At 56.2% G+C, this 23,562-nt stretch overlaps 3 protein-coding genes across 3 annotated transcripts; all 3 read left to right on the top strand.

Annotated features, from left to right (window-relative positions):
* Positions 1-2,520: 2,520 nt before the first annotated feature.
* LMAN2 (lectin, mannose binding 2) lies at positions 2,521-9,663 on the top strand. The gene is made up of 8 exons (XM_054037327.1): positions 2,521-2,737; positions 2,967-3,085; positions 3,334-3,451; positions 5,412-5,491; positions 7,213-7,374; positions 8,372-8,486; positions 8,840-8,959; positions 9,385-9,663. The coding sequence occupies exons 1-8, from the start codon at positions 2,548-2,550 to the stop codon at positions 9,543-9,545; spliced, it is 1,065 nt and encodes a 354-aa protein (XP_053893302.1). The 5' UTR covers positions 2,521-2,547; the 3' UTR covers positions 9,546-9,663.
* A 174-nt stretch (positions 9,664-9,837) lies between these two features.
* TMED9 (transmembrane p24 trafficking protein 9) lies at positions 9,838-14,257 on the top strand. Its single transcript, XM_054037373.1, has 6 exons — positions 9,838-9,897; positions 9,943-10,363; positions 10,557-10,657; positions 12,058-12,183; positions 12,286-12,432; positions 12,660-14,257. Exons 1-6 carry the CDS (start codon positions 9,838-9,840, stop codon positions 12,807-12,809), a joined length of 1,005 nt encoding a protein of 334 aa, XP_053893348.1. The 3' UTR covers positions 12,810-14,257.
* Positions 14,258-14,687: 430 nt separating this feature from the next.
* Positions 14,688-18,992, top strand: B4GALT7 (beta-1,4-galactosyltransferase 7). The gene is made up of 6 exons (XM_054037181.1): positions 14,688-14,798; positions 15,233-15,586; positions 16,697-16,922; positions 17,242-17,325; positions 17,566-17,670; positions 17,933-18,992. The coding sequence occupies exons 1-6, from the start codon at positions 14,770-14,772 to the stop codon at positions 18,086-18,088; spliced, it is 954 nt and encodes a 317-aa protein (XP_053893156.1). The 5' UTR covers positions 14,688-14,769; the 3' UTR covers positions 18,089-18,992.
* Positions 18,993-23,562: the final 4,570 nt, after the last annotated feature.

The raw sequence follows: 23,562 nt of genomic DNA, 5'->3' as shown, positions 1-23,562 counted from the left end.
TTGGCCCCCCCACCTAGGGCAGTGTAGCTTGGGTGGGCTGAAGCTTCAGTCCCCCCTCTGGGTTCATGTAGTAATTTTTGTTGTCAGAAGGGGGGTGCGGTGCAATGAAGTTTGAGAACCGCTGATCTAGACCTAAAGTCCAGCCAGGCTCTCAGTGGTGTGCTGTGCAATTGTTAGGAAGGCTGCAATTTTACGCATGCATGCACAGCGCAACCTTGCGCATACGGTGCATGCTAAGTCACACAGGGCAGAGGATGTCATTTTGTAGAACAAGATGCCATCCTCCATGCGTTTCTGGGGGGCAGCCGGAATCATCCCATGCGCACAGACAGTCAGGAAGTCAGAGTCAGCACATAGACGGCACACTACTGCAGTATCTTAACCCACAGGCTACATTCTTTATCCGTATCCCTGCAGCACCACTGCAAGCCAGTCCCCTAAGCGTCTGAGCCGCACGTTAATGCTGCCTGAGAGTAGTTATTGCAAAACTGGTAATTTCAGAGCAGCCCAAGGAGCTGTGCTTTTGAAAATGGAGCCCCAAACGGCAGCCTGAAACTGAACTGTCACATGCTGTACCCACTGGGCCTGCACATTGACACTAGATTCATAGATTCATAGATTCTAGGACTGGAAGGGACCTCGAGAGGTCATCGAGTCCAGTCCCCTGCCCGCATGGCAGGACCAAATACTGTCTAGACCATCCCTGATAGACATTTATCTAACCTACTCTTAAATATCTCCAGAGATGGAGATTCCACAACCTCCCTAGGCAGTTTATTCCAGTGTTTAACCACCCTGACAGTTAGGAACTTTTTCCTAATGTCCAACCTAAACCTCCCTTGCTGCAGTTTAAACCCATTGCTTCTTGTTCTATCCTTAGAGGCTAAGGTGAACAAGTTTTCTCCCTCCTCCTTATAACACCCTTTTAAATACCTGAAAACTGCTATCATGTCCCCCTATCAGTCTTCTCTTTTCCAAACTAAACAAACCCAATTCTTTCAGCCTTCCTTCATAGGTCATGTTCTCAAGACCTTTAATCATTCTTGTTGCTCTTCTCTGGACCCTTTCCAATTTCTCCACATCTTTTTTAAAATGCGGTGCCCAGAACTGGACACAATACTTCAGCTGAGGCCTAACCAGAGCAGAGTAGAGCGGAAGAATGACTTCTCGTGTCTTGCTCACAACACACCTGTTAATACATCCCAGAATCATGTTTGCTTTTTTTGCAACAGCATCACACTGTTGACTCATATTTAGCTTGTGGTCCACTATAACCCCTAGATCCCTTTCTGCCGTACTCCTTCCTAGACAGTCTCTACTACACCCGCTGTGCATGAGCATGCTGACCCTGCAGCCTACACCCATGTGCATTGTACATGGAATCCACTGGTGAGTGTGTTCTATGTTCCCCACCATAGCTAGAGGATGTTAGTCTGATACATTCCCCAGCCCCAGTCTCTTTAGTTCAAGTTGCAGAGATGTGTATGTTCAGCTCTGGAAGTTGTTGCTTCACTCCATAGGGTCAGCGAAGCCTGTAGCTGGCATGCATAGAGTGCCCATTCAGGAATGCCCCTGACAGTGTTGTACGATGCCAGCCCAGCAGTGCTGCTGTGAGAATCTCATAACCACCAGAGACACAGGCATGCTGATGCATCCAAATCTGCCCACAGCTGTGACAATCCCCCAAGCCTAATGGGGGGTGGGCGGGTTCCTCCTGCCCTTTTGCACGTCCCTGTCTCCAACCCTGGCCCCATCCCAGGAGCTGAGCAGAGACGCTGCCTGTATCTGAGCAGGGACATTTGGCAGAAAAGCAGTAACAGGGCAGACCCCAGTGATCCAGCCTGCTCAGGGCCCAGGCTGTGTCTGGCATCTCCAATAAAGCTGGCTGGGCTCTGGCTGCTGCTTTGGCTGAGTTATTGGTGCGCGGAGGGGGGCGCGGGGGTCGTGGCCACGAGGCTTGGGGTTCCTGGGGGCGGGATGGTGCATGCCTGAGGGTCCGTGGGGGCGGCGCGATGTCAATGGCTGGTTGCGGAGTGACAAGGGGGGAGGGATAGCTCAGTGGTTTGAGCACTGGCCTGCTAAACCCAGGTTGTGAGTTCAATCCTTGAGGGGGTCACTCAGGGATCTGGGGATTTAGTTGGGGTTGGTCCTGCTCTGAGCAGGGGGTGGGACTAGAACCTCCTGAGGTCCCTTCGGAGTCTGTGCTGCGGTCCGACAGACCTAGCCCAAGTGCATGCTGGGAGTCGTAGCCCTCCGGGCTAGGGCATGCGAGGAGAAGCTATTCACGCCCCGCCACCCCAGTGCATGCTGGGAGCGGTATGAGCTCCGTTAGCCCCGCCTCTCGGCTGCCATGGATACGAGGAATGACGTGTAGCGCTCGCACTAGCTGCTCTGTGTGGGGGCGGGGCCTCCTCCGGAAGCCCCGTCAGGCCGGGCTCTAATTGGAGGGCTGGCGCGGCCCTAGGTAGGAGTTTCCGGGGTGGCTGGTGCGTTCTGGTTCCGGTTCCGGTTCCGGTTCCGGCCCCGGCCGGAAGCAGTGGGAGCGGGATGGTGGCGGGTCCGGGAGGAGGCGGCTGCGCGCGCCGCGGGCGGTGGGGTCGGGGCTGCCCCGTGCGTGGCCTCTTGTCCGGGGCGCTGCTGCTGCTGGCGTCCGGGCTGCGGCGCGGGGCCGCCGAGCTCACCGACGGGAACAACGAGCACCTGAAGCGGGAGCACTCGCTGACCAAGCCCTACCAGGGTGAGGGGGCGCGGGGCGAGCGGGGCTGGGGACACCCCTCCGAGACGGGCCCTGCCCCGCTCTGGCCGCTTCTCCCCCCCGCTGGCCCCACGTTCCCAATGGGTCCCCCCAGGCCTGTCCGGCTCAGCCTGCCCCCAGCATGGTCATTCTCTGCAGCTCCCAGAGCCCTCGCAGCCCTTCCCGTCCGCTTGGCTTGTGGTCTCAGCTGTGCCCCTTCTCTCTGCTCTAGGGGTTGGTTCCACTTCAATGCCGCTCTGGGACTTCCAGGGGAGCACGATGCTCACCAGCCAGTATGTCCGCCTGACTCCTGATGAGCGCAGCAAAGAGGGCTCCATCTGGAACCGCGTGGTGAGTGCCGCCTTGTGATGGAGGAGATCCCATTTGGTTTGCTCGGGAGCTGGAGTTCCAAGCCCTGGTTCTGAAGCCCTGAATGAGGGTGAATACTGCAGCTTCTGTGGGGGCTATAGCTGTTGTCCCTGAGAGGAAAGAGAGAGGGTGCAGTGGCTAAGAAGTTCTGTCTGTGGGAGTCCCCATGGGTGGGGGAGGTGTCCATGGAATGCTGTCCATGGTACTGAGTGTGACTCCCTCTCTCTCAGCCCTGTTTCCTCAAGGACTGGGAGCTCCATGTCCACTTCAAGATCCATGGAGCAGGCAAGAAGAACCTGCACGGGGATGGCTTTGCCCTGTGGTACACCCGGGAGCGCCTCATGCCAGGTACATAGTAGGGGATGGTGCATGCACTCAGAGAAGGAGAGATCTCCCTCCCACTGTGGGGGCAAGGTGGGGCAAAGTTCCTGTCATCATGACTTCTACACTTCATCCTTTCAGTAACTGCCAGCAGCAGCTCAGGAGGGGGAAATGTAACTAGTGTGCCCCATAGCACTGGGGTGCCCCCTTTTGAGCCCGCTTCTAGAGAGCAGGAGTGGGGGTTGCCAGTCCACTCTGCTGAGTATCTCTATCCAAAGTCAGAGAGACAAGGTGGGTGAGGCAATATCTTGTATTGGATCAACTTCTGTTGGTGAGAGACACAAGCTTTCAGGCTACACACAGCCCTTCTTCAGGTCTGGGAAACTAACTCCAAAGTGCGTGTCGAGATTCGCCTCCATTTGCTGTCTATGGCAGGCTAGGGTTCTGAGCCTTGAGTGTGCCTCGCTTCATGACTTGCCCTGACAGAAGCTGGGCTGGTTTGTCCCTGTCGTGTAACACATGACTCTCACAGCATCTTCTTGGTATCAGGGTCTCACTAGTCTCTAGCACCTACGCTCTCCATTAGTGCTTTCCTCTGTAGAAGTTATTTGTAACAATGAATTAAAGACTACTTATTCATGTTGCTTGAGCAGAAGTGGCTTGAAAGGTGTGTGATAATTTTTTTTTTTTTTTTTTTCCTGTGGGGAAGCATTTCATAAAACCCCCCTGGCTGATTTGATAGCAGCCTTAGTCTGTTCATTAAAAGTGTAGCCAAATGTTTTACTATACTTGCTGATTGTTCTTAAAAATGTTCAAGAGCCCAAATAACAAACTTAACCCAATTTTTTGTCTACAGACAAAGCATTACAGTACAAAAAGTAAACATTTCCCTCCTTTTGGGAAGCAGTTCTTGTCTTGCAGCATGTTCACCTTACACAGAATGTGTGCGTCAGGGATACACCCCCAAAACCATTTCTACATATAGAACAGCTGCTGACAAGTTACAAAGCATTTTATACGACACCTAAGATCCAACCCACCAATTTGTACTAGTTCCTGAATTTGTTGTTCTGTACCTTTATTTTATCTTTGTTTTGGATATTAACGTTCCAGCTATTGATCCATGAAGTTAGCTGCCCAGCTTATACCAGGGCAGAATATTAATGGATTTTGCCTTTGACAGTGTTCCTATCCACTTAGGCCAAATGTTGAGTTGTTCTGTTCAAAGGTATTATACCAGTGAACAAGAAGGAACAGCATTGTGGGGAAAATTACAGGGCCTTGGAGCTGTGCTCAGGTTCCGCTCCAGTTCCAGGCAAAAACCTGCGGCTCCGGGCTCCGGCCCAAAGCCCTGGGGAAAAACAACACAAGTCAGTTAGCATAAATAGCCAACACTTATACATACAATATTCATACCATGCACTTCATACATCGGGGTAGGCAACCTATGGCACGTGTGCCAAAGGTGGCACGTGAGCTGATTTTCAGTGGCACTCACACTGCCCGGGTCCTGGCCGCCGGTCTGAGGGGCTCTGCATTTTAATTTAATTTTAAATGAAGCTTCTTAAAAATTTTAAAAACCTTATTTTACATACAATAATAGTTTAGTTATATATTATAGACTTATAGAAAGACCTTCTAAAAACGTTAAAATGTATTACTGGCACGCGAAACCTTAAATTAGAGTGAATAAATGAAGACTCGGCACATCACTTCTGAAAGGTTGCCGACCCCTGTCATACATAATGAGGTGGCGACAGTAATATGTATAACACACACTTTGGCTAACAATGGGATGAGACGTTCACCAGAGACTGGTCACTGCAATGCAGAGTTGGAGGGTCCTTAGTGCCCTTTCTCCTCCATCTCCTGTTGAGTTGGAAAAGTGAATCTGCCTTGCGTATCGTGGGGGGATAGGTGTGATTTGAAGTTCTGTGTAGCCCCTTTGTCAGAGCACTATTAACCCCGTGCTGCTTTGCTTTTCTAGGCCCTGTCTTTGGCAGCAAGGATAACTTCCATGGCTTGGCCATTTTCCTGGACACATACCCCAATGATGAAGCAACAGAGGTAAGTGGTGACGCCTCAGGCTCCTGGCAGCATGGACAGGGCTCATTGTGACTAGCACCAAGGAGCTGTCTTTTCATGCTATGTGGTCCCGGCATATCACTTGTTGTGTGGGCAAGGGGCTGGCCTGACTGTACTGTGGAGTAGTGGAAGGGAGAGGAAGAGATGGATGTAGTAGGAAAAAGGGGAGGGTTAGGACATGTTGAGTCACTAGCACAGGCCTGTTTTCCTAGCTAGAAAGAACCTATTTTCAGGGTCTCTGATTCCTGCTAACCTAGGGGAGAGATGCAAGGAAGAAACATGACCCTCGTGCCACAAAGGAAAAACTGAAAATTGCAGCTCAAAGAAAACCTGCCCTGAGAGTCCCCTCACTTCATCCAGGTCTCTCGGGGAGCTTTCAGCCCATATGACGATGAGTTAGTAAATGTCCGTTGCTAGATCATAGGTTAATCCTGCCAGATTCGTCCTGCCCTTGGTTGCAAACGCACGATGGAAATGGAGAAGAGTAGGAAAAGAAAAACTTCGGTCTAATCATTCCTGTACTAACTCTTAAGCCCACAGCTCAGTTTGGCAGAAATCCATCCAAAATGTGCTCCCCAGGGGGTATATCTTTGTAGTTGATTCTCCTCCTTTCTCCCATGTGTGCGCAAGTCTCGTTACATCTTCTAGCTGCCATGCTAACTTTCATCTATCAAGATCCACTGGCTCAGTCTTCTCTGTCTCATCAAACACAAGCTGCTTGTCTTCACTTTCAAGGCCCTTCGTGGTCTCTCCCCACTACCTGTCATCTCTCACTCACTATTGATCTTTGGATGCTTGCATCTGATTGATTTTATGATGCCAGCTTCCACTGCTCGTTTGTCTACATTTTCAAGTGAACGCCTTTGTGCTTTCTCCCATGTTGCCCGTCATACTTGGGAGGAGCTCTCCCTAAGCATCTGCAAAGCTCCTTCAGCATTCTCCCGAAGGCTCTCCTTTGCTGTGATACCTGCAAAAAAAGATTGACAATGGTTAAGCCACTGGTGTGCAGAGACTGCTGCCTTTCATGCCAACCAGTATTGTCTTATTGTTTGCTTGTACTTTCACATCTGTCTATGTCCGTCTAGTGTCTCTCGTTTCATACTTCAATTGTTAGCTCTTTGGAACTCTGCTTGTACAGTGCCTAGCACAATGTGATCTTGGTCTCCTAGGTGCTACTGGAATACAAATAATAAAAACGATCGAGATCTGAGGCGGCCCATCCTGTATCAAAGGGGTCAGAAGCATGTCAGGGAGGAAGAAAATGCTAGCAGGAAGGTTTTTCTCACTACAAACCTGATGGAGCTGGTCCTTGTCTGTGCTCAGGATGGGCAGGCAGAGAGATCTGCCTGACTGGCCCTTGCTTGGCGCCTTCCTAATTCCGTGCTCATCTGATCGTTTTGTGTGCTCCGGCTGAGATGCGTTTCCCGAGTGTGGCCCAAGGACTGGATAGCAGGGTCTGTCTATGTCAGCTTCCCTCCACAAAACACATCCTGAGGCCAATCTAGAAAAGAACCTCTGACTTATTTGCTGCTCTTCTTCATTGGCACTCCATAGCTTCAGTGCCACAGGGGATGGTGGGTCTGCACATGGGTCCTGTCAGGTGGAGGCTCAGGCTTGTGGGATATATCTCCCTCATGCAGAATGCAGATCTCTCCCAGCCTGTAGAAGGCTCAGAGTAATGTTCTCCTTCTCTGCCCCTCCAGCGTGTGTTCCCGTACATTTCTGCCATGGTGAACAACGGCTCCCTGGCCTATGATCACAGTAAGGATGGGCGCTGGACAGAGCTAGCAGGCTGCACAGCTGATCTTCGAAATCAGAACCATGATACTTTCCTGGCAGTTCGTTATTCCAGGGGCCGGCTGACGGTGAGATGGATTTGGGAGATGGCACTGAGCTTCATGCCTGTTGCAGGCTCTCTGAGCTGTGCAGTTGGGTTTGTGCTGGGCGGGACAGTGGTGGGAATGGCAGCACTGCCAAGGCCAAGGGGTGATGTTGGGAGGACAGCTCTTTCTCAGCACCCCTGGATCAGCCAACCTGCCCTCTTGCCACTGTGGCTCTAGAGAGAGTGATGGTGGGCTGGGCAGAACTCGGCGCCAGAACAGAGGGGGCCAGGGCCCTTCCACTCTTTCAAAGTGGACTTTTGCTGGGGCAGACCCCCTCCTCTTCCCCCTGAGGCTCTCCCTGTTGCCAGGTTGGCATGGAGTCCCCCTGGGGAGGGGAGCCTGGGCAGTTGTGGGAGCTGTGCATGTGGACTCTCCACCTGCCTGCATGGGAAGGGGGGGGCTGACAGTAGCCCCTGGCCTGTGTCCTGGGCTCCCGGCCCGATGGAGGTACGTTGTCCACGACTCTGTGCCGGCTCACCACAGCTGCTCGTGTGGCTCTCCCTGACCTGCCTGTGCGGGGCGGGGCAGGCCTTGGAGCCACAGCCCAGCCAAGATGGGAGCTACAGCATGGACCCTCCAGCTGCCTGGGGGACGGGGACACGGGCCGGGGGCTGCTGTCGGCGGACTCCTCACGCCACAGGCAAGTGGCGGGTCTGTGCCATGACTCCCCACAACTGCCTGCGCAGCTCTTATCGTGGCTGGTCTGCAGCTCCAAGGCCCCGGCCAGAGCTGGGTTGGGGAGAGCCACATGGGCAGCTGTGGGGAGCCAATACAGACCCTCCATCTCTGCCTGCCTTGGACCAGACATGGAGCCTGGACAGGGGCAGGGGGCTGCTTTTGGCCTTGGGTGTGGTGGGCTCGTGGCCCCACTTCTGCTTCTAGCTTGGCTGGGGGTGGGGGCCCCTGGCACCCCCACTTTTGAGAAGGCTCTGATGCCCTTGCTTCTGTGCCCTGAAGTGACTTTGTCTTTTCCTGGCAGGTGATGACCGATGTGGAGGACAAGAATGAGTGGAAGAACTGCATTGACATTGCAGGAGTCCGACTGCCCACTGGCTACTTCTTTGGGGCTTCTGCTGGCACAGGGGACCTGTCTGGTGAGAGCTCCTTTTGAACTGGAATATGTTCTCAACCCAAGCCAGCTCTGGGGGCTGGGGCATGGTGCTGTGGGTGGAGTGGCGTTCCAGTGCTGCCTTGCAGTGGGCTGAGCACTTGGAATTCTTAACCATGCAGGAGAGGCGACAGGCAGCCTGGGAAAGAGAGCAGGCTCTTTGGCTAGGCACCTGGGGAAAGCCTCCCACATGGAAGCCAGGTTTCTGAGTCAGGGAGGGTGGGCCTGAGGGAGACTAGGGCATGGAAGAGCACAAGAGGAATCTTTTCATGTGCCTTTGAGGGCATGCAGCTTGGAAAGGGCTGTGCTATCATCTAATAAGTGATTCTTGTTTCCTAGACAATCATGACATCATCTCAATTAAGCTATTTCAGCTGATGGTAGAGCATCCACCAGAGGAAGAGAACATCGACTGGACAAAGATTGAGCCCAGCGTCAGCCTCCTTAAGTCACCAAAAGGTGAATCTTCTGGGCTCTGGGGACCCATGATAGAGGGTTCCTGTGTCATCCCTTCAGGCCTGCTGAGTGGTCAGCTCCCAGAAGGGTGGTGGCCTGGCAAGGACCTAGATAAATCTATGCTGGGCACTCAGCCACGCTGCATGAGATCCAACACTCCATAGCATCTCTGGTGGGAGGGCATTTCTCATATGCAGCCTGGGGTGTATGGGGATTTTGCTACCCCAGTCTGAGCAATGGAATCTCCCTGCCTGCTCTTAACACAGTAATGGTAGACTTGTCCAAAAGCCACTCTCTTGGGAGGGGGATTTGGCAGGTCAGCATTAGCCCATTTGTTAACCATGGGAGATCCCAAGCTCAAGGTGGAATAGGAGATGGGGGTGTGTGTGTAAATCTCTGCTCTAAGCCTCCTTCTTTCCTGCCCACAGACAATGTGGATGACCCGACAGGGAATTTCCGAAGTGGGCCCCTGACTGGCTGGAAGGTGTTCCTGCTGCTGCTCTGCGCCTTGCTGGGCATCATTGTGTGTGCTGTGGTGGGGGCTGTGGTCTTCCAGAGACGGCAGGAGAGGAACAAGCGTTTTTACTAGTGGAGGAGCTGGCCTGGGCCCGGCCCTGGCCCCAAATGTGATCTTTTCTATGGGGGATTGTACAAAACTTTGGTTTCTAAAAAGCTGTTTTTGGAGAAATAACAGGAGTATTTTGGTATCTTGTTTCTGCCTTAGTTCCTCCTGGGTCGCTTGTGTCGGACAAGCAGGAAGTGGTGAGCAGGCCCTGCAGCCGGCTCTCCTGGGGGCGCTAGCGCTGGCTCCAGGGGTGGGGCAGGGCCGAGGGATTGGCGGGGGGGGGGGGGTGCCGCCCCCAGACAGACCCGGGCGGGGGATGACGATCCGTTGCCAGCCGGGCCTCGCCGGGGGCCGCGCGGGGAGTGTTAAAGGGCTCGTACCGCCCGTCTGCCTCTGCGAGCGGGGCTGCCGGGAGTTGTAGTCCCGTCCCCTGCGGCTGCGCGCGGCGCTGAGTGCGCAGGGGCTGCCGGGAGTTGTAGTCCCGTCCCGTGAGCTGCGCGCGGCCTTATATGGCGTTTGGGGGCACGCGGCGCTGAGTGCGCAGGGGCTGCCGGGAGTTGTAGTCCCGTCCCGTGAGCTGCGCGCGGCCTTATATGGCGTTTGGGGGCACGCGGCGCTGAGTGCGCAGGGGCTGCCGGGAGTTGTAGTCCTGTCCCCTGCGGCTGCATGCAGCCTTACGTGGCGTTCGGCGGGTAAGATGGCGGCTCGCGGCGGACTGCTGGGCCTGGTCCTGCTGCTGCTCGTTGGCGCCGTTTCCCGCGGCTTCGGCCTCTACTTCCACCTGGGCGAGACCGAGCGCCGCTGCTTCATTGAGGAGATCCCGGACGAGACCATGGTGATAGGTGCGGGGGGCGCCCGGGCGGGGGCGGGGAGACTATGGAGAGAGGGGCGGGGGGAACTATGGGGACCCTGGAGTGGGGATAGGAGGAAAGTCTGTGGCTCGGGCGGGCGGGGGTAGACGGGCATGACGGGTGCTGGGGGCTGTTCTGTGTTTGATGACCAGGGTGGTTCTCAAAGTGTTGCCCTCCCCTGCAGGGAATTACCGTACCCAGCTATACGATAAGCAGCGGGAGGATTACATGCCTGCCACACCTGGGCTTGGCATGTTCGTGGAGGTGAAGGACCCTGATGATAAGGTACCTGGGTTGGGAGGAGAAGATACTGGCACATTTCAGCCCTGGGTCAGCATAGGTGCTCTGGTTCCCCAACCTGAATCTGCCCTCATACCCATCCCATTGGGGCCTGGAAGCTACAGTAGCCGGGTAATAGGACTGAGCAGCCCAGAGCCAATGCCCATGGTGAGGGGCACCCCTTCAGCATCTGCTTGCAGTTCCACTGAGGTGTCTTATCTGGGCTCTAGCTCTGGTTGCTCTGTTTCATAGAATCATAGGACTGGAAGGGACGTCAAGAGATCATCTAGTCCAGTCCCCTGCACTCCTGGCAGGACTAAGTATTATCTAGACCATCCCTGACAGGTGTTTGTCCAACCTGATCTTAAAAATCTCCAATGATGGAGATTCCACAACCTCCCTAGGCAGGTGCCACACACAGACCACGTTGACTCGTGAGACACCAGATTTCCCTGGTATTAATCACCATAGATAATGGGGGTTCTGCTGTGGAACAGGCTGTCTTTGTGGCATGGGGGCAAGCTCTGGGTTTAGGTGGATCTGCCTGATTTTTCTGTTGCTGCCTGGTTCTGAGAGGTTCTTGATTCACCACCATGTTGCTTAGTTCTAGAAATTCCATTTGAACTATGAAATTAGAAAAATGTCTTTTTTTAAGCTGCTTCTCTGCAGTGTCAGCTACTTTAATCAGTGCAGTGACTGCTGATCCCTGTGGTACATGGTGCCCACTCACTTCCAGTCATAAGAACGGCTGTACTGGGTCAGACCAACGGTCCATCTAGCCCAGTATCCTGTCTTCCGACAGTGGACAGTGCCAGGTGCCCCAGAGGGAATGAATAGAACGGAATCATGAAGTGATCCATCCCCTGTCACCCGTTCCCAGCTTCTGGCAAACAGAGGCTAGGGATACCATCCCTGCCCAGTCTAGTTAAACTCCATGATCTAAGACTCTAGACTTATGGATGGTCTGGTCCTGAACTTAGAGCTCCATCTAGGCCCAACCTTCCTTCTCTGGCAGTTTCCATCCCCTCCTCCCCAGAGCATTTGGTTGGAGCCCTGCTTGTTTTGAAATTGCTTATGAACAGATTCTAAGGTTCAGCAGAATGGTATCTCAGGAGAGCAACTAACTGAAATGCTGATCTGGCCCTGTGTTCTTGGCCCGATGTGATGCTTTAACTGTCACCTGGGCAGATAGCACAGGGGACTTGAAGAGGGTCTCTAGCCCCTGTAAATCTGCCTTGCTACCTAGATCTCACCACTAAACAATTTGCATTGGGCAGACAGACCCTTTAGCTATAGTACCAAGTGTTCTGCCAGAAACCTTGGTGCACTCTGCTGTCAGAGCCACGGATGTACTGGATTGGCTGTGCTCTGGAGGTTGCCATTACTGCCCTGTCCTTCTCTTCCAGGTCATCTTGTCGAGGCAGTATGGCTCTGAGGGCAGATTCACCTTCACCTCACACACTCCTGGAGAGCATCAGATCTGCCTGCATTCTAACTCCACCAAATTCTCCCTCTTTGCAGGGGGTATGCTGGTAAGGTGGGCCGATGCGGGACAGAGAGGAGAGGGATGGCCCAGGCCATGTAGCATTGTGCTGGGGCAGAACACCTGACTGTGTTCTCTTGTCTTGCTGCAGAGGGTACATCTGGATATCCAGGTGGGGGAACATGCCAATGACTATGCTGAGATTGCTGCCAAGGACAAGTTGAGTGAGCTGCAGCTCCGGGTGCGGCAGCTCATTGAGCAGGTGGAGCAAATCCAGAAGGAGCAGAACTACCAGCGGGTGAGGAACCTCAAGCAGCCTGGCCAGCCCTGCACTCTACACTGGAGATCCAGCAGGGGCTGTGTTCTTGGTTTGAGAAGGAGGTTCCTGGGTGGGGGGATGGGGGGAGCCTACCCAGCTGGACAGTGACTATTAGAGAGTTCTGAGGGCCATGGGAAGCCACTGGTCTCTGGGGCCTGGGAGGATCAGTCTGTATTTGCTTCTGACCTGTTGTTTCCTTGCTGCAGTGGCGAGAGGAGCGGTTCCGCCAGACCAGTGAGAGCACCAACCAGCGGGTTCTCTGGTGGTCCATTGTCCAGACCCTCATTCTTGTTGCCATTGGTGTATGGCAGATGAGGCACCTCAAGAGTTTCTTCGAAGCCAAGAAACTGGTATAAAGAGGGCACACAGCATGAGCAAACAGCCCTCTCTTAAGAGAGGCAACTCCATGAGTTTCAGCAGCCTGGACTGGTCATGCCTACCTTCCCCCAACCCTCCAGCTGCCTGGGCTAAGTGTCACCTGCCTCCACCACTTCCGTCCCTCCCTCCCTCCCTCCCAGTCTGGGTGGGATTTCCTTGTGTTGGTTTGTTATGGCGTTTCAGTCACTCATTCAATCTGTGATGCTTACATGGCCTCAACAGTGTACTGAGTGCCTCACCGTCTTTGATACATTTATCCTCAGCACCCCTGGAAGGCAGGCAGGGCTATTCTTGTCATGTTAAAGATGGGAACTGAGTCCCAGAGACTAAGTGACTTGGCTTAGGTTCTGCACAAAGTCTGGGGCAGAGCAGGAACTTGAATCCAAGTCTCAGACCAGCACCCTAACCACTGGACCATCTTCCCTGGGAATAAGGGGTAAAGTGTTATCCTGCATGGATTCCTCTGAGGTACACTGACCTTCCCCGGGAGTTGCATTTGAACTCTCTGGCAGTGTGGGTGGAGTCTGTCTGTGCCTGTGGATTTCCTCCTCTCCCAAGGCTCACCCCCGTACAATGAGCTGTGCTCCCCTTTCCAAGAAGGCTGGAATCCTCATCCCTTCAACTAGAACCACAAGTATTTTCTTCGTGCCAAGAAGCTGGTATAAACGGAGGAGGAAGCTTGAGCACACAGCTCCCTTGTGCACAGAACCTTCAGCCAGGTGCTGAAATCGGCATGACTGTGTCCTGTACTGGCTGCTCTGTGCTGCCCTTGGATCACCCCAGAAAGGACAGAACTGATTGTGATGGTGCAGGGGCCTCTGCACTACCACACCCCCCTGAGGCTCCTGGTCTGACCCAGCATTGAGTGTGTGTATTAAGTGGTGTAAAATGCATAATGTGAAGAGACTGCACAGGGGTTGGAACTAGCTGCCTTGAGGCTGAGGCAACAGGCTTGTGTATCTGCCATGGGTATTTCCAAGGTGCTGATCACTGTGGCATAGGAGTACTGTGGGGTTCTAATCCCACAAGTTTCTGTGTAGGGATGGCTGCATATTTTAGCATAGCATTTGTTTTCCTAGTGTGTTAAAAGGGATCTGGGCCCAAGGCAACTTCAGCAGTCATTCCTTTTCTAGGTGGTATAATAGTATGCCACTTACCACCCTTCTCTGCTGCTCATAGGGGCATGGTGGGGGGGTCACACTCAGCTTCCTGTTCCACAGTGCTGCAGACAGCTTTTCCCTTCCACGGGGCTGCAGGGCATCCCTGGCCTCCGTGTGGTGCATGTGCAGCAGTGAAGTAGATTGGTTGATGTGTCCTTTCCCTGTACAGCGGGGAGGCAAAGGGGGTGTTGGGTCACTTGGTTACTAACTTTTGGATACTTTGTTCTGTCACATGGATTCCTAATAAAGAGTGCTCTGAGGACGGGCTTGTGTGTGTCCCCGGATTCTTGCTTTCTGAGCCTGCTCCATGGAAAAGGGACTGCAGCTGGGATGAAAACCCTTTGCGGGAGAGGGAAGTCTTTCCGCCAGGGGCCTGGCAAGCTACCCGTGCATGCGGTGGCAGCTGGTGACCCGTCCCCTGGAGGGGGAGGTAGCGGGGACTGGGGTACGGCGGGCAGCCCTCGAGCGTCCTTGTAACTCCATGTGCCCCTTCTGGCTGAGAGCTGGGGGCTGCCCGGGCCCGACCCGTGCTGTTTGGGGGATGCTCGGCCCGGGACCGCTTACGTGGCTTTAGGCCGCCGCATCTCCCCCCGCTGCCTGGGCCGAGGATGGGGGGAGCCGCTCGCCCCGGAACCCCCTGTAGGCGGAACGGCGGGACCGGGCCGTGTTTCCGGGGGACCCCGCTCGGCGCCGGACCTGGTGTCTGAGCCAGCGTGTCCGGGCAGCCCCGGGCCCGGGGGGACGGAGCCAGGAGCCGCCCCCGGCGCCGCCCGGGAGCATGTTCCCGTCCCGGAGGAAGCCGGCGGTGTATGTCTGGGAGGAAGCCGGGAATATCGGGGCAGGGAGGGGTCTGTGGGGGGTGTTGGGGGAGCGGGACGGGGTCTGGGGGAGGGTTGGGGCAGGCGCCGGGGGGCAGGGACGGGTCTGGGGGGGGTGTTGGGGGAGCAGGGGGGGGCAGGCTCTGGGGGCCAGGACGGGCTCTGGGGGAGGGTTGGGGCAGGCGCCGGGGGGCAGGGACGGGTCTGGGGGGGGTGTTGGAGGACCGGGATGGGACAGGGTCTGGGGGCAGGATGGGGTAGCGGGGACGGGGGTCTGGGGGAGCGGACGGGGTCTTTGGGCGGAGGAGCGGGATGAGGCCGGCTCTGGAGGGCGACTGTGTGGGGGGCCGGGAGCGGTAGGAGGCAGCGCACACTGGGCCCGAGCCCTGACTCTCTCTCTCTTCCCCCACACCCCGGCCCCAGGTCCCGCCGGCTGCTGGCTCTCCTGCCGCGGAAATGCTCCGTCTTCCAGCTCTTCTTCGCCGCGCTGCTCCTGGGCTTTGCCTCACTGCTGTGGCTGCAGCTCAGTTGCTCAGGCGATGTGGCCCGTCAGGGCCGCGGGGCAGCGGCCCCCAGCCCCCTGAAGCCCTGCCCCCCGGAGTCCCGGGCCTCATGGGCTGAGGACCCGTCATGGGGCCCCCACCGCCTGGCGCTGCTGGTCCCCTTCCGGGAACGCTTCGAGGAGCTGTTGGCTTTCGTGCCCCACATGCATCGCTTCCTCAACAGGAAGAGGATCCGCCACCACATCTTCGTGCTCAACCAGGTGGATCATTACAGGTATGGTCCTTTGCCACCCACAGAGCTAAGCTTTGCCCCAGGTGCCATCCCTGTGCCGCCAGGGCACTTTGGGGGCCCAAGGTACCAGGCTTGGAGCAGCCCTTTCCCCAGGGCATTCTTTGTGCTACGGAGGTTCTAGACTTGCTCTGTGACCCTGAGTAACTCACTTTGCACCCATGCCCCAGTTTTCTCAGCTATAAAATGGGAATCACACTCTCCTCCTCTCCTGGGATGGGGGAGTTTGACCTTCAGGGCTTAGTGAGGTCCATTTCTTTTCTCTTTGCTGGGCTGAGCGTGTCGGGACTGGGGAGAGCTGGGCTGTGAGCAGCTGGAATTTCAGATACTCTGAGCCTGGAGGTGTCGTGTTGGGCTCAGTTTTGTAGACGGTGAGGGGCTATGAGAGTCTCTGTGCAAGAGTCTGTAGAAAGGTAAAGGGCTATTTTCCTTCTCCCTCCTCCTTTCCCAGGGCCGGACCTGAGCAGGAGAGCAAAATTTAACTGTAGGCCACTAGACTTTCTTCCCGACTATGAACGCTGTGAGGCTAGAGCTCTGAGAGCCAGGGGAAAGCTGCAAGACACAATATTTGCTAGTGTCCTCAGAACAGCCTTAATGCTCCCCCGTATGCCCACCCATCTGGGTCACCTCTTCCAAGAGCCCACTTTACCTGGATGGTGGTACCAGTGTTTAGCCCCTCCCTGCTGGCCACACCATGTTGGCCTTGCCTGGCCTCCAGGTGGCCCTCCCAACATGCCAGCCCACCAATGCTTTGTCTCTTACATGTCATCTTCTTGCCGAACATCTGTCCAGCCTCCAGCCCACTTTCCCAAAGGGCTTCCCTTAGGACAGGCACTGTCAATGTTAGCCCCTTACTAGCCACAGTGGTCGGGTGCCACTGTTCCCCCTGCATGGGTGTGGTTTCAGTGTTGAGTTGCAGCACCTGGGTCCTGGGATCCCAGCTGTGAAGCCAGGAGAGACTGCTGGTGCATAGGGTGGGCTGGGGAATGATGGAAATGTGACTAAGCCTGTCTGGAGGACGACTGCTGCTTCTGCGTCTACGGGAAGCCTGATGCTCCTGGTGCTGGGACAAGATTTTCCTGGTGTCTTGAGCAGGTTTAACAGAGCATCTCTGATCAACGTCGGCTTCCTGGAGAGCGGCAACGACACCGATTACATTGCCATGCACGACGTTGATCTCCTGCCCCGCAACGAGGAGCTGGACTACGGCTTCCCGGAGGCAGGGCCCTTCCATGTGGCATCGCCAGAGCTGCACCCGCTGTACCACTACAAAACCTATGTGGGCGGCATCCTCCTGCTCACCAAGCAGCACTACGAGATGGTAAGTCCCAGCACAGAGAGGGGTGAGGTCCTCGTCTGTTTGGGGGACGATTCCTTGTTCGTCACTTTTCTCCACCCTGGAAATGTGAAAGGGGCGACACGATGGGGAGGGAGCGACAGGGGTGCATCAGGAATGGGGGCTCATGGGCTGAGCTGGTTGGAGTCTGGCCTTGTGTCCCAGGGTCTAGCCATGGCTCTCCCCCATGGGGCGGCTCTCCATCTGCCTGGCTGCAGAGGTTACTCTGGGTGCATGCATCAGGCAGATGCTGAGGGAGGGGGACATCACAAGCTTCTACCCCTGTGACACACTCTCATTTCAGTGCAATGGGATGTCCAACCGCTTCTGGGGCTGGGGGCGAGAGGATGATGAGTTCTATCGCCGGATCAAAGGAGCTGGCCTCCAGGTAGGGATACTCTCCAGGCTCCTGGACAGAGAAAACACCGTTCCCCAGGCATGGCCACCAGGATCTTTGCCAAGGCCTGGGAGAGGACAGCCTAGCTCCCTGCTGGCCCCTCTGCCTAGCCTCCTAAAGGTCCTGCTGAGCCCAGGGGAGGGGGTGATGGGGTTCAGGAAGCTTTGGGACAGGGCACCTGGCTTCGGGCAGGGACTCCAGTGACTAATGCACGCTCCGCTCTCCCCCCAGCTTTTCCGCCCCTCGGGAATAAAGACTGGATACAAGACCTTCCAGCACCTGCACGACCCAGCCTGGAGGAAGCGAGACCAGAAGCGCATTGCTACCCAGAAGCAGGTGTGAGCTGCTCCCTTGGGGCGGGGCAGGGGCCCTGCTGCCCTCTGCACAGGAGGGGAGGGGAGAAGAGAAGGGGCTCCCAGGGAAATGGTGTCTCTCTGTGAGCTGCAGGCGGCTGCATGGGTCTGAGCCAGCCCAGCCTGTTGCTCTAGCCCTGTCCCTGCTGGCTCCGCCCTGTCCCCTGCTCTGGTCCCATCTCGGCTAGCTCTGCGTACTGTCCTTTCTGCTGCGTGGGAACTGAATGCCGTGTTGTCTTCCTCAGGAGCAGTTCAAGGTGGATCGGGAGGGGGGCCTGAACAACGTGAGGTATCGGATTGAGTCCCAGACGGCGCTGAGTGTGGCTGGAGCTCCCTGCACTGTTCTCAATATCCTGCTGGACTGTGATGCCAGCAAGACCCCCTGGTGCACGTTCAGCTGAGCAGCCTGCCATGCTGAGATGCCCAGGGACTGCAGCGGGGCCATTCGGAGCAGGGCAGGTTCGCTGCGGCAGCTGAGCGCGAGGGCTGGAGCATGGAGGCGACAGACTGGAAGAGGGCTGAGGAGCCAGCCCAGCTCCTCGGTCGGTGAAGCTGGAAGGGCAGAACTGAGACCAAGACGCTGTGGCCCCCAGCACAGATGCCGCTCCCTCCTTGCGCTGGCCATGGCAGAGCCACCTCCGTGCTCGAAGGGGACAATAAAGACCCATCAGGACCATGTGATATCAATGCACTGAGCCTCGCCCTGCTTTCCATGCCAGTGCCCATCTGCCAGCCTTGGTCAGGCACCATTTCTGCTCCTCGCTCCCTTGCTCTCCTACTGCTCTGTGATTCCAAGAGGAAGCAGGGACGGAAGCCAGGCTGTGAGTGTCTGCAGGAGGCCAGTCACTCGGGAGGCTCACAAGAGAGGTTTGGTTGATGCAGTGGGGCCCAGAACCCCATTAACACGGGCTGGGATTTCAACAGAGAATGGGACGTATTGGCTACCATACTGCCCAGAACTTCCCATTCCCCTTCATGTGGCTTCTAGGTCCCGCTGCCCACCCCTGCTTTCTGTGGAGTAAGGTCATGTTTCTGTTGAACCCCAGCTCGTGAGCATGTCACTGCTCACCGGCTGCATCCGCCCAGAGCACCAGCAGTGCCAGTGCCACTTCCCACAGTACACACCATACCCCAGCCTTCTCCATGGGGCTTGAGTGAATATCTGGTGCCTTGGCCTCTAGTGCCCCCTTCTCTCCTGGACCTGCCCTCTCCCAGCTCTAGTTAGGAAATCCTGCACCGTTTTTCCCTGGAATGTAATGGCTGCTCATTTGCTGCAGTGGTGGCATTAAAGCCCGTGGAGCCATGGATGGTGTCCGTGCAAGAATCCAGCCCCTGGCTCCTCCCCAGCAGCCAGAGATGGAGCTTCCTGTACTGCAGGGGGCAGGGTTCTGAGACTCCCTACCCCAGGGAACAGCACAGGCCTGTGAATGTTTCTGGTTAGAGAAGGACCAGAGGGGTGTCTGTTTGTGTGTAATTAACCACAGGAACAACTGCCCCGGGGGACTCTCCACCGCTGACCATTTCTAAATCCCAACGGGCTGTTTTTCTAACCGCTCTGCTCCAGGAATGGTTTGGGGGGAGGTCTCTGCCTGTGCTGTACTGGAGCTCAGACTAGACAATCACTAAGGTCCCACCTGACCTTGGAATCTCTGAACTGAGCTTCCTTCCTGGACCGAGAGGCTGGCCACCCCCTCCAGCTGCGGCCAACAGCAGCTGCTCTGTAGGCTGGGTCATGCTAGCCCAAGGACCTGCTGCCCCATAACTGCTGGCTTATGCGCTGGTAGAGCCAGGACTGCTGGGCTCTGCTCCTGCAGCCTCAGTGCTGCAGAAGGTGGCTTCTTCTACTGGGTCTAAACCTCTCACCCCCAACCTGTTCTCATTGTTGTGAGATGGGGTGAAGAAGCAAATACAGCTCTTCCAGCCCGCAGGAGGGTTTCACTGCCCCCTGCAGCCATCAGGCCAGGCGTGACAGTGTTCTGCTGGGTGCATCACAGGATGCTGAATGCAACAGCAACCTTACAGCTGGAGGTCCCAGACCTGCTGTGGGGCCTGCTCACCCTCCTGCCAGGCTCTGCTTTGGTGGAAAAGTCCACTTGGCTCAGGGCCTGATATCAGCTCTTAGAGAAAAGCCATGTTCTGCTCAGAATGGGGGCTGCACATGGTGGGGGGCTGGGACTACAGGGCTTAGCTCATGGGCCAGGCCCCCACAAGCTGGACTGGCCCCTGGTAATACCCCCTAAAGCAGGGACCTGCTGCCGTCCTGCAGTCCCCTGCAGGAGCATGAAGGTGAGAGCAGAGCAGCCCCAGGGAACAGGACGGCCCTGTCGCTTCATGGCAAACTCAAAAGGTTTTTTCTGCACATCTGAACTGGCACCGGGGGTAGTTGCGGGGGGGGGGGGGGGGGTGTCTCTCCCTGGGACAGGGCAGGTGGGGGAGGAGAGATCATGGGGCGAAGTGCTTAGCTCCACCCTGAGGAATGAATACCAATCTTGGGGCAGATGATGGGACAAGCCTGTCTGGGTTGGACAGAGGGGAAAGCTCTGGGTTTTAAGGGCAGAGTTAAGGGCTCAGAGGATCGCCTCTAGCTCTGGTTGGGCAGAAAGCCTCCAAGTTCCTCTACTGCAGCTGCCTCCTGCCTAGGCCCCTGCCATCGGTGCTGGGGGCTAGGGGGACTGATTGGTAGAGCTTTGGGCTGGGGAATCTCATGCACTATGGAATCACCAGTCTTGCCAGCACCTCCTGCTCCAAATGGTATGAATTTGTAAAGTTCCCAGGAGGGGGAACGGAGGGAAGCCACAGCACCTGGGTCAGGGCTTGAGTCTCAAGCCAAAGCATCTCAAGCAGATATGGCAGCCTCTGAGCAACTGTAGCTGGCTCCTCCAGGTGCAGCTGTGCTCAGAGGTGGTGCCCAGCGGCTTCGTGTGGGTAGGGTGGGAAAGGCTCGTCCTGAAGGTGTGCAGGGTTTGTGACCTCTGTGGGGAGCTGCCACCCTCCTCTGTCCTGCGTAGGGGTGGGCTACTGGCCTGAGGTGTCTCATGTGAGTCCTCCAATGACTCTGCGTTCCCCTCCTTCAGCAGCTGGGATTTCTTCTTGGGGTGCTGCTGCAGGGCAACCCACTGGTCAGGCCGGCTGGGGGAGGAAGCTGGGTACTTGGCTGCGACAGAGGGGGCCTTGTAGGCTACCTCTTTGGAGAGGTAGGTCCTTAGCCACAGCTCAGTGCACGGGGAGGGAGCCATCCCAGCAGGAGCTGCTGGAGAGGAGAGAACCCAGGGGTTACATTGGGCGTGTTCGGGAGGAGAGAGGGGAAGGAACTCGAGCTGGTCACTGGGTTTTGGAGCTGCATGTGCAGAAGCACTGGACGGAAGGAAGGGAAAGCCTGCAATAGGGCTGTGACCGTACCTGGAATGTTGCGCTCCTTTCCCTCTGTGTCATTGTACTGTGCCCATCACCGAGGTATCTGGGTACCACGTGACCAAAGACACCCATGACTAGAGGCAGCGCCAAGAAGAGCAGTAACTGGGAGTTGGGGGTGCTGGAGAGACCAATTCACAGCTGGATGTCCATCTTGGCACAGCAAGGGGGGAGGGATGCAGGATAAATCTACACACCTTACAAGAGGGTGAACCCCTTGGGAGAAGAGGGATTAGTTATGTGGGTGCCTGGGGCTGAGACAAGGAACAAAGGGTTGGAAATGAGTGAAGGAAAAGCCGCCCAGCAGTCCAGGAATGCAGCCATGGAGGTGCGACAGAAAGGGTAGGAACCTGTACAGGTGAGAACATGCCCTGGATGGGTGCTCAGCATGACCCTCTAGGCAGTATAACACAGAGGGGACTTACTATGGCTTTCCCCTGAGGTCTGACAATCCCAGGAGCAAGTCATCTGTGGAGCCAAGTCCCAGGCTGCCTGATCCCACCGTTGTCCAGCTCACGCCTCGAGCTGTCAGGCTCTCCCAAAGCACTCTGGGCAGAAGGGGGGGACCACAGGCAGCATGGGGGCAGGAGTCTGGACTAGAGCCTCCCATAAGCCATGCAGTTCCCAAAGCCAAATTTCATCTCTGAGCGTGAGGGGGCTGGTGGCAGGCCAGAGAGGCGCTCGCCTGTGAAAAAATCGGGCAATGACCCAAATTCTGACCCTCTGCTGTTGGTTTTGGGACCTGTGGAGAATTAACTAATGTCTTGGGGCGTTCCCAGAGGGCTGGTGTCCACTGCCCCCCTTGTTCCCAGGGGCTGAACCCCTCTGTCTTGCTATGGGGGCTGTTGTTTGGCAGAGGGGGAGCTCCCGGTGCTGGCTGTGCTACATGTGGTGGGAGGACAAAGGTCTGCAGGCCTCTCATCAGCCCATCCTGGGATCCCCCAAGGAGCTGAGGGATCGAGGCTGGTTCTAGTGAAAAGGCCCTGCCTGGCAGTGCTAAAGGCCCGTCCTGAGGGCTGCTCCTACCGCTGCTACATCCAGGGGTCTCCCCATCGCCGGATCAGACAGCCACTGGGTCTCTCATTGTCTGGCTCGGGGCATAGCCAATCCCTGGCTCGGGGCTTACTGAACCGACAGGGAGGGTGAGACCCCACATCCACCGGGACCAGGCTGATCCCTTGTCCCCTCCCTGCCCCCGTGGAGCTACTCACCTCCAGTTGCATGTGCGGAGCCCGCGGCAGTGCCCCTGGCCATCAGTGCTGATGGATCCGGTTCAATGGGCAGGCAGGAGGAGGAGACCTCATCGTTGGTCTGCCCAGAGGGAACAAACAGGGTCAGCACAGCAGTCAGATGCCGTGAGCTTTGGCTCCCTAGGCCTGTTCCTTGAGGAATGCTCTGAGCACTGCTGTGCCCCTGGCCTAAGCTTTCATGGCCACCATGCCCTTGTCCAACAGCTGCGTGCAGTCCTGGCAGGCTGGGCCCCTCTCACCTCCTGGCTCCATCATTTCAGTGCCCACTGCCAATCGTGCTGCTAAATTGCTTTCTCTGAGAAGCTCATGGGGCAGCCAGGGTCACCCTTGGGAGCCCTGTGGCATCCAGGATTGCAAGATGTGCCCTTAGTTGAGAGGGAGGCAGGGAGTTCTGTTCTTCTCCACAGCCACTTGCCGGACTCCACAGGTCAAAGTCTCCAGGGACACGTTCCAGGATACAATGCCTATTGCTCCTGTCCCCCAGGCTGAGATCCTGCCCCCCGACACTGAGCTGGGCAATTTAGCACCCCAAAGAGCCCACCTGCTACCTCCAGGGTAAGCAACATGCCGCTAACAACAGCCACGCTCAGAGGCCCAAGATAAGGGGAGTGAAATGCCTGGCTGGCCAGAGAGACGCCACGTACCGTATACAAGGAAGGTGATTGGGAATCAGGATAAACCTTGTTTCTTCGGCCCTTCATGCTGCTGTGGAGCTTAGTGAAGAGGGACCGTGGTCCTTGGATGCTGAATGCCTTTTTGCTGCCAGGAGACAGGATCTGCATGAACTGGAGGTCGAGCTGCAGCTGCCCTCGCACCTTGTCAGGTCTGCCACGCCTGGATTGCAGCCTGAACCATCTGCGCCAGACAACGCCATGAACCATGAGGAAGCTGCTCGAGCCTTCACTGCTCTATTTGTCCCAAACTCACAGGGCTCAGCCCACTAAGGACTGGGGGTAAAGGGAGCTAAATGTTGTGCTGAGTCCTGCTCTTAGAAGTTATATCTTGTGGCTACACCTCACTGCCCCGGGGAAAAGCCCCCTGGCCCTGTCTCGTCCTCTGCACGCAGGCTCCCCAGTCATGTGCAGAGGAATTTGTGCCTTCCAAGTCCCTTGCCTGGTGGGCTGTTTACTTCTGAGCCAGCCTGGGTTCCTCCCTTTTCAGCAATCGGGCCGGGAAAGCCCATCCTGTGTGGTGCAGTGGCTCTGCTCTCATCC

The sequence above is a fragment of the Malaclemys terrapin genome, chromosome 8, assembly GCF_027887155.1.
Source record: "Malaclemys terrapin pileata isolate rMalTer1 chromosome 8, rMalTer1.hap1, whole genome shotgun sequence".
NCBI lineage: Eukaryota > Metazoa > Chordata > Testudines > Emydidae > Malaclemys > Malaclemys terrapin.
The sequence above is the reverse complement of the archived record's forward strand: the minus strand, read 5'-3'. Positions and strand labels throughout refer to the sequence as shown.

Excerpts from the sequence above, each read along its gene's own strand:
- LMAN2 (XM_054037327.1), top strand. The coding sequence starts at position 2,548 with ATGGTGGCGGGTCCGGGAGGAGGCGGCTGCGCGCGCCGCGGGCGGTGG. Across the intron at positions 2,738-2,966 it reads GCTGACCAAGCCCTACCAGG|GGGTTGGTTCCACTTCAATG; the intron begins GTGAGGGGGCGC and ends TCTCTGCTCTAG. Across the intron at positions 7,375-8,371 it reads ATTCCAGGGGCCGGCTGACG|GTGATGACCGATGTGGAGGA; the intron begins GTGAGATGGATT and ends TTTTCCTGGCAG.
- TMED9 (XM_054037373.1), top strand. The coding sequence starts at position 9,838 with ATGACGATCCGTTGCCAGCCGGGCCTCGCCGGGGGCCGCGCGGGGAGT. Across the intron at positions 9,898-9,942 it reads CGGGGAGTGTTAAAGGGCTC|TCCCGTCCCCTGCGGCTGCG; the intron begins GTACCGCCCGTC and ends CGGGAGTTGTAG. Across the intron at positions 10,364-10,556 it reads GGACGAGACCATGGTGATAG|GGAATTACCGTACCCAGCTA; the intron begins GTGCGGGGGGCG and ends CCTCCCCTGCAG.
- B4GALT7 (XM_054037181.1), top strand. The coding sequence starts at position 14,770 with ATGTTCCCGTCCCGGAGGAAGCCGGCGGT. Across the intron at positions 14,799-15,232 it reads TCCCGGAGGAAGCCGGCGGT|GTCCCGCCGGCTGCTGGCTC; the intron begins GTATGTCTGGGA and ends CCCCGGCCCCAG. Across the intron at positions 17,671-17,932 it reads GCATTGCTACCCAGAAGCAG|GAGCAGTTCAAGGTGGATCG; the intron begins GTGTGAGCTGCT and ends TGTCTTCCTCAG.